Source organism: Panthera leo, chromosome A2 (assembly GCF_018350215.1).
Source record: "Panthera leo isolate Ple1 chromosome A2, P.leo_Ple1_pat1.1, whole genome shotgun sequence".
Classification (NCBI taxonomy): Eukaryota; Metazoa; Chordata; class Mammalia; order Carnivora; family Felidae; genus Panthera; species Panthera leo.
In genome coordinates this window covers 16,176,931-16,185,962 of record NC_056680.1, presented here as the reverse complement: position 1 = coordinate 16,185,962, position 9,032 = coordinate 16,176,931, and the positions used below count along the sequence as shown (strand labels likewise).

At 58.9% G+C, this 9,032-nt stretch overlaps 1 protein-coding gene across 2 annotated transcripts; it reads left to right on the top strand.

Moving 5' to 3' along the window:
- Window positions 1-324: 324 nt before the first annotated feature.
- MYL3 (myosin light chain 3) lies at window positions 325-5,756 on the top strand. Of its 2 annotated transcripts, none has more exons than XM_042927514.1 (7): window positions 325-524; window positions 2,775-2,802; window positions 2,935-3,084; window positions 3,870-4,043; window positions 5,110-5,187; window positions 5,306-5,348; window positions 5,465-5,536. In XM_042927514.1, exons 1-6 carry the CDS (start codon window positions 393-395, stop codon window positions 5,332-5,334), a joined length of 591 nt encoding a protein of 196 aa, XP_042783448.1. In that variant the 5' UTR covers window positions 325-392; the 3' UTR covers window positions 5,335-5,348; window positions 5,465-5,536. The 2 variants fall into 2 exon arrangements, with proteins under 2 accessions (XP_042783448.1, XP_042783447.1); XM_042927513.1 differs by having other exon boundaries at window positions 326-524; window positions 5,534-5,756.
- The last annotated feature ends 3,276 nt before the right edge of the window (window positions 5,757-9,032 follow it).

Genomic DNA, 9,032 nt, shown 5'->3' with positions numbered 1-9,032 from the left:
TTCGGGTCCTGTTCAGTGTATTGACTTGCCGAGGGGCATCAGGGCTGCTGTGCCTATGGGTGCGTGTGCATTTGAGGGTGAGTGGTGTGTGTTGAGCAGTGGCTTCGGTCCTCTCCTCCCCCTCCCTCTCCCCAACAGGTGATTGGGAGGAAGGGAGGGCCCTCCCTCTTCCCCACCCATTCCCGAGCCCGAACAATGCCCTCCCCAGGCCCCGAAATAGCCCCTGAGCTTAGCCAATGTCCTTTTATGGCCCTGTCCCTATTGTGCACTGTGGGGGTGGGGGGGACTGGGGTCAGGAGGTGTCCGGACAGGATAAAGGCCAGGCCTGGGAGCCTCACCTACCCTGCTCTCTGCTTTCCATCTCTCCACATCCCTCTCTGCTTACAGCTCCCATGGCCCCCAAAAAGCCAGACCCCAAGAAGGACGACGCCAAAGCAGCCAAGGCGGCTCCCGCGCCACCGCCCGCACCTGCACCGGAGCCCGAGCGCCCCAAGGAAGTGGAGTTTGATGCCTCCAAAATCAAGGTGGGTGTGGGAGCTGGGTTTCAGCAGGAAGGACGGGGCAAGTCAGTGGATCCCAGAGTGGACCTACTCAGTGGCAGGCCAGACTCTAGAAAGTGAGCACTGAGCTGACCCTGGAAGCCTCCACGCAGAGGTCAGACAGGCCCTGGGGGCTTTCAGGCATCCGGAGGGCTGCAGCAGGAGGGATGGTTGTCAGACATCAGGCAGGACTCCCCCAGTGCCGCCGAAGGGCAAGTCTTTTGCTGGCTCTGGAAACTGTCTCTTGCCCTTCTCTCTGGACCTCACATCCTTGGGGAATCCCGGAGCTGCCTGGACCCAACCCCTGTGGCCAAGTGGAGATCTTCCTTGTCTAGCAGCGGGGTCTCACGTCCACGCCAAGTCCCCCAGGGTGGCCTGGGGGGAGAGGATGAGGAAGTGAGGCCCCTGCCCAGGCTGGGTCACACTCACCTCTACCAGAGTGGCCGAGCCCCAGACTTAGTCAAGCCTCAGCTTTTAGGTAGGGAAGTTGAGGCACAGGCTGAGTAGATCATGTAGGAAATTGGTCTTGGGGCCGTGACCAGTGGAACCAGAGATTCTTTCTCAGAGTCTAAACTTGGAGGGAGAGCCATGACTCCCACCTGTGGTATTTGCATAGTGGCACATCCCCCGTGTCCTGCCTGTCCCCTGTTCGTGGCTGGCCACTGGTCACTGCCACCCTGCCCTGTGGAGCTCCCCCAGCCCTACACAGCTCCTGCCTGTCCAGCCAGACCTGTGGCCCAACTGCACAGAACCGTCTCCCGTTCGTGAGCCCTTCCCGGGGCGCCTACCTTGTCCCTCAAGACCCGGGTTCAAATCCCAACATTGTTCCCTCCTGTTCACTGCTCTGGGGCTCGGTTTCCCCAGATGTGAAATGGGGTAATAAACCTTCCTTGCAGGCTACCAGGAACTGTTCACAGAAAGTGCTCTTTGGAGTTGGCTCCCTGAGCCCCAGCCACCCCCTGTGTCCAAACTCGTGTCCCACAGGCCCCCTGCTGAGGTCCGACCACTCCAGGCCCAAGGTGGCGTTGTCCAGTCTCCCCGGATCTGCGGCGGGCACAGACTCCCCTCCGAGAGGAGGGTGTAGGGAGCCCCTCGGGCCGGCCAGTGAAGGGCAGGAGGCTTTGCCAGGAGGCCAGGCAGCCTAATGTCAGCAGGCTTCCTGGTGCCGAGAGAGCTCGCAGGGGGCCGGGAGCAACAACTTGTTCTTCCCAGCACTGGGTGGGGACAAGCACGACAAGGTGGCAGGGTTCCTCTGCGCTGATGTGTGCCGTGGAGGTGGAGGTCGGTGGGGCTCCCAGGGAGCAGCAGTGGAAGAGGTGCCAGTCACGCCCCCTCCCCCAAGCTCCTTTCCCTCCTGCGACCTTGACCTTGGGGCGAGTGACTGCCGTGATAAAAATAGACCTGGTATCGGGTGAGGAGGGGGAAACCAGGTCCCAGGAGGCCTCCTGACCTCAGGTGGCTCTGATGTGGCCTCAGCAAACACTCACCCACACCCCCCTGGCCCCATGCTCTGCTTCGGTGGGGGTGGCCTCGGGCTTATGGAAGGGGTGTGTAAGACCCCATTGTAGAGCGGGGCCATGTGAGTGACAGTGCCTAGCCTTGAGGGCCCTGTGCGGGACAGGCGCGTGTAAACACTTGCAGATGCACACATGTGTGTGAATATACACACGTGCCTCTCTCTCACACACACGCGTGCATTCCTGTGGATATGCTCTCATGCTGACAGAAACGATCTGGCCTGTACCTTCCCCCTTCCCCCTCCTGTCACCCTCCACAAGGAGTTGAGGCCTCCTGTCTCTCTCCTGTGGATGGTCCTGCCCGTTGGGCCCCCAGGCCTGCCGGGGGTGGGGGCAAAGCCAGTCTGATCAAATCTTGTGGCTTCAGACACCTCTGTCCAGGACCAGGGGTGACAGGTAAGGCCTAGGCTGAGCTGGGGACTCAGGGCACCGGGCCAGCCTTCTCACCTCTTCCCCAGATGCGGTCCCCCGCCCCCTCCCCCCACCGCCATCAGGGTCTGAGCACATGCAGACTGAAGGCCCTCGTTCTAACAGGTCAGGAGGGGGAAGAAGGCAGGAAGGTGCCAGGGTCGATGGCAGGAGGTTGTGGGTGCTGGAACGGGGACAAGTCGGGTGGCCAAGAGGCTGAGGCCTGGGTTGTGCCCCTGGAAGTGCCTGGGAGGAGGCCTGGTCCCACCCTCTGAGCCAGGCACTCAGAATCTTTGGGGTCTCCTTTCAGATCGAGTTTACACCAGAGCAGATTGAAGGTGAGTGAGGGTCTTGAGCCCGAGGGTGGCAGGGTGGGGCCCAGGGTCCCCAGCCTGAGAGTCCTGCCAGTGCAGCGTGAGTGGGGTGGGCTGACTCTGGGCGTGTCCCCGGTTCACGCCCTCTCCTGGCAGAATTCAAGGAAGCCTTCATGCTGTTCGACCGCACACCCAAGTGTGAGATGAAGATCACATACGGGCAGTGCGGGGATGTCCTGCGGGCGCTGGGCCAGAACCCTACGCAGGCCGAGGTGCTCCGCGTCCTGGGGAGACCAAAGCAAGAAGGTTGGTATGCGTGAGTGCCAGGCCCCGGGGAGGCCGCTGGGGGGGGCGCCGTCTGTGGTGGGACAACGTGGGACCCTCCCTGCTCTGGGTTCTCCTGACATCTTCCCATTGTCTGGATGAGGACACTGAGCTGGTCTCAGGCGATGCCGACGGGGCAACAAGCAGTGAGTTTGCTGGGCCATCTGGCCCCACGCTTATTCGCCAGATAGGAAACTGACAGTGCAAATGAGCTGCCGTGGCTGGTGTGAGGGCGGGCGGGGGGGGGGGGCACCCAGCCTTGGCCACCCTCTGCTCCGTGGCCCTTCCTTGTCTCCTCCACATCTCTCTGGGGCTCCGGGCCCCAGATTCCCTCACCGTTTTTGCCAGAGAGGTTTGCCTACTTTGCCCTGAGGAAGAGTGAGACTTAAGCCCTCTCCCCAGGTTCAAAAGTCCCAGGGACGGTCTCTGATTGGCCCCACTGCTCCTGGCCAATCACAGGTTGTGGGGAGGGTGGGGTCTATTAGAAAATGACACTATCTAGGAGGGTTTCCCCAAAGGAGAGCAGAGGCTCTAGACAGAGCACTGCAGCCAACCGTCCTTGTGGACAGCAAAGGATTATGTAAACAATGCATTTCTCCGTTGACTGTGAAGTGCCTCGTGATGGTGAAGTGCTTTGTAAATGGCTAACGGGTGTAGAGAGTGCTTTGGGACCGTGTGAGGGCCACAGCCCTTCACCATAAGGCACAGTGGAAGGGTGTGCCCATCCCGCCCCTCAGAGCGTGGGACCAAGGACCATCTCTCCACAGAGCTTAACACCAAGATGATGGACTTTGACACCTTCCTGCCCATGCTCCAGCACATTTCCAAGAACAAGGACACAGGCACCTATGAGGACTTTGTGGAGGGGCTGCGGGTCTTCGACAAAGAGGGCAATGGCACTGTCATGGGTGCCGAGCTCCGCCACGTGCTGGCCACTCTAGGTGAGGGCCGCGTCCTCCTCACCCCCACTCCTCCCTCACGGGGCATCCTGGGAGAAACCACTCGTCACCAGGCGAGCCTGTGTCTCATGTCTGAAATGGAGAGAGTGACAGTCAAGAAGCCTCTATGGCAGGCGACAGCAATGTGGGGAATTTAGAGACTTAGGTAGGGAGGAAGAGAAGGTGTTGGTGCAGCTCACAGAACCCCAGGGGGCTGAGGACAGCTCTGGGGACAGGGTAGGGCAGTGTGGCGTATCCAGCAGGATCAACTCAGTCCCGGTGTTCGTTGTCTTGAGGTCACATCCCAGGGACATGGCAAGTAAGTGGCCCAGTAGGTTAGGCGCCTGCCTCTTGGACATCCAGACCCCCATCATCTGGCTGGCAGGGGCACTCCCTTCTCAAAGAAGCTTTTTTGTACAGCAAATGTTTATTGAGCACCTACTATGTCTGCTCAAAGCAGCTTTTCCCCGTACCAAACGTTGACTGAACTCCTACTGCGTGCTTAGCCCTGTGCTGGTCTCTGGGTTGTGTGTGTGGCTGGGGGTAGGAGGTCGCCCCCCACCTCAGTGAGGGAACCCACACAGCACACAAAACCCAGAGGCAGGAGCGTGGCAGACTTGTCTGGAGAACAGAGATGTTGTCTCTTGGTGTCCTCCACCATCACCCCTCAAGGGTCCTTCCTCGAGCCTCAAAAGACCGCCCTGGGGAACTGCTTCTGGGGACATGGTGGGGCTGGCCTCCTCGTGATGGGAGGACCCCCAGCAGCCCGTCGAAAAAAGAGGACAGTGCATGCTGGTGACTTGAACGCCAAGCTGGCTTTTTAAGGACAGAGCCCAGGCTTGGAGGGGGTACCAGGCCTGCACCCCAGGTTCCACCGTTTTTGACTTGTCACTGATTCCCCTGGACTCAGAAATGGGGGTGATGGCCGAGGCCTTGTGAGCTGGGATGGCCATGCCAAAGTGAGGTGTGGGAGCACTAGGGAGGCAAACCCACCACCCAGAGGGGCTCAGGGGGTCCCCGCACCCTTCGCACCTTCCGGGGGTGCTGACTCAGCCTCCCGCCCCACCAGGTGAGAGGCTGACGGAAGATGAGGTGGAGAAATTGATGGCGGGGCAGGAAGACTCCAATGGCTGCATCAACTACGAAGGTGCTGCTCAGCAGGCCAGGAGCCGGTGGGGGGTCGGGGGTGGGGACTGGGACCCTAGGCTCCCGCCCTTGGCTACCCAGTGCTTGAGCCCTGCCACTCACTCTCCCCTTCCTTCCAGCATTCGTGAAGCACATCATGGCCAGCTGAGCCTCCTATCGCAGGTGAGACCCCCCCACTTCTTTCCAAACCAGCTGGGGCCTCTGCTGAGAGCAGAGATGGCCTCACGCGCTGTCATCCGGATCCCTTATCGCCACCTCCCCATCCCCACCAACTCCAGTTCTCAGTTGGCATCCTGCTGCCTCGCTCCGCCCTGTCCTCTGTAACCAGTGACCGCCTTTGCTCTCAGGGAGCCCAGGGAGGCCATGCTGGGGACCGCTCATCCCCCACTCTCAGCGCTGACACCAGTGGCCTGGAGTTGTGGGGAGCAAGGGAGGGCATCGAGGCTCCTACACCAGCTCCCTCCGCACCGCCCTGCAGATCTCCGTGTGCCTGTCATCTCCCTCTATGAGCTGTGCCTCCCTGTCTTCACCCCAGGGGCCTCATGAATAAACGGCTTCTGTCCTTCCTTTCTTCCTCATTCATTCCTTTCTTCCTTCCCTCTCTCCCTCCTTCCTTCTTTCCCCTCTGTGGCCCTTTGGTTGACTTCTGTAATATGTATGAGCCCCACATGGTTAGCCCTGGACAAAATGAGGGGAGTCATGCCGAGATCCTGCCTCCTTTCTCCCCTTCAAACTATCCTGTCCGGTGTGCCCAAATCCCCTGCGCCTGCGTCCAGGGGCACAGGTAGGAGTAGGGCTGAGCTGGAAGAGGCCCGGGTGCCCCCCCCCCCCTTGCTCTTGTCCTCTGCTCCTCCCCCTCTCCCCTCTGGAGGTGGGAGCTGTGCTGTAGCCCCCAACACAGGGATGCCACTAGGGTGTCTGAACTGTCTCCTCCCACCACCAGTAATCGGGGACTCATGGGGCATGGGCCCAGGGCCGCCCGTGTCGCAGGTGGGGAAACCGAGGCCCAGAGCAGTCACACTGAGTCACATTGGGAATGAATGGCAGGGCAGGAGCTAACTTTGTTTCCAGGCTATCAGAATGGAAGGGGCCTTAGACCCCTGCCTGACTCAGATGGGGAAACTGAGGCACTCTGCCTGTGTTGTGGCTGTAGGCCAGAGGAAGAGGCCTTACTGGGGCAGTATCCGGGGTCCCTGGTGGGTTCCCCAGCCCTGGGCTTCTCAGCAGCAGATAAGTGTACAGTCTCTGAAATGACAGGGGGAGGTACATACACGACCTGCAAACCCCGTCCCGTTGCCCACACCTTGCTTGGGACCGGGGCTCCTCCCCTCCCCTTGGAGTTCAGTGGGGAGTGTGAGGGGAGACTTCCTGGAGGAGGTGATCCACATGGTTTTGATCGGGAGGAAAAGCAATGCCCTGCAGAGAGGCTGGGGGCCCTAGAGACCGGGGGTGTGGGGGAGATCAGGGGCTCAGAGTGAGGAGTGGGCCACACAGGGTAGGAAACAGCCCGCAGGCCAGGAGGCAGCTCCATCAAGGTGCATTTGCATGGCCTCCTGTGCATGTGAGTGCATCAGCATGTGAGGTGAGCCTGTGGCTGTGTGAGTCGCTGCGTGAGGGTGTGGTGTGGTGGGTGGGGGTCCTGTCTGCAAGTGCGCTCGGGTTGTCAGTGTAAGCGCGTGTGGGGAGTGCGCCCGCAGCGCGTGTGAGACAGTATGTATGAGGGGGTGAGTGTGCGGGAGCCCCACTCATCTTCCTTTCATTTTCTCAGAGTTTATTGAGCACCGACTGTTTGCCAGGCTCTCGCCTAGGCCCCGGGAACACCGTTGTGGACAAAGTGTCAAAACCTCTGCCCCGTGGAGCTCACAAAGTCACCAACCATAAAGTGTGTCAACACGTGATAAAGGCTGAGGAGGGACCCAAAGTGGGGAAGAGGCTTTACGGTGCGTGTGTGTGTGTGTGTGTGTGTGCACGTGCGTGCCCATGTGTAAGAGCTAGGAGGGAGTTGACATGTTAAATAATGAGGCCGGTGATGATCGGAGAAGGTAATAGTTGGACAACGACTTAAAAAAAAGAGGAGATAATACCCAGAATATATAAAGGATCTCTACAACTCAAGAGCAAAATAATTAATAACCTGCCTCAACGATGGGCAAGACTTGGGGCGCCTGGGTGGCTCAGTCGGTTGAGCGTCTGACTCTTGATTTCGGCTCAGGTCGTGATCCCAGGGTCTTGGGATGGGGCCCCAAAGGTTCTCTCTCTCCCTCTGCCTTTCTTTCCCGCACAGGCACTCTTTCTCTCTAAAATTAAAAAACAAAACAAAACAGGGCAAGACTTGAACAGACATTCCTCCAAAGAAGGTCTACAAATGTCCAATTAGCATGTGAACGGATGTTCAACATCCCTAATTAGGGAAATGCAAATCCAGACCACTATGGATACCACTTCACGCCCATTAGGATGACGATTACCCACGAAACGACAAGCGTTGGCGAGAATGTGGAGAGACTGGGACCCGTGGGTGCTGTCGGTGGGAATGTAAAATGGTGCAGCGGCTGTGGAAAACGCCACGGAGGGTCATCGCAAAATTAAACACACGTTGCCATATGATTCCTGCAATTCCATTTCTAAGTACATGCCCGAAAGGATTGAAAGCAGGGACAGAGAGATACTCGCACATCAACGTTCATAGAGCCATTATTCACCATAGCCCCAAGGTGGAAACAGCCAAGCGCCCACGGACAGATGAATGGTGTATACACACAATGGACTGTTATTCGGCCCCGAAAAAGGAAGGACATTCTGGCACGCGTTACAACATGGATGAAATTTGAGGATGTTCTGCTGAGTGAAATAGGCCAGGTATGGACAAATGCTGTGTGATGCCACTTGAATGAGGTACCTTGAGTCCTCAAATTCATAGAGACAGAAAGTAGAATGCGGTTGCAGGGGGAGAGGAGAATGGGAAGAAAGGAGAGATGGAATGTCTCAGCTGAGACAGGGGCCTGAATGCAAGTGGTCTCCCTGGGAGGTGACCCCAGGGAGCATGGGAGAGCAGCTGGAAGGAAAGGAAGTCTCTGTGGGGCGCATGGGAGCAGAGAGTGCTGCGGACAGTGGGGGCTCAGCCCCACTGGGGGCCTCCAGAAGATGGCTGGCTGTCCTACTGAGGGGATAAGGGAATCAGGCTATCCAGGTACTCCTGTCCTCGCTGGTTGAGGCAGGGCCTCCTAGGCAGGCTGGAACATTCGCGTGGGGCACGTCGGCATTTGCTCCGGGCAGCATCGAGGGAAGACATTCCCGCAGAGGGCACAAGGACTCTGAGCGGGAGCAGGCGGTGCCATGGGGGAGGTGGTGGGACCCGAGTCAGAGAGGTGACAGAGGGCCTGTGGCCACGGGATGGGCTTTGGTGGGTGCTCCGGGGAGATTTTTATCAGCATCACTCTGGCTGCCGCGCGTGGAGAATAGCCTGGGGGACACTAGCAGAAACAGAGTGATAAGGGAGGAGGGTCCAGGAGAGGAAAACAGATGAGAGGCAGCAGCTTGGCCCGGTGGAGATGAGAGGCAGTCAGACTGCAGGTCACTTCGAAACCAGTCTCAACAACATCTTGGGCAGATTTCGAGGCTTTCCGGTTCCTTTTCTTGTCTCAACGCAGTCCACCCCAGCCCCAGATCCTGTCTGGGGCGGCAGGAGAGGGACTGGGGCCTGCTCTTTTATGGCGGGGAGTCTGGCTGGCTGGTGGGGAGGCGTGCGGTGGCCTCTGTTAGTGGGGGTGTCTCCCGAGTACGTGTGACCTTGCTGGACTCTGGCTAGCCTCCCAGGACAAATGGTGGCTGAGGACCCTCACAGAA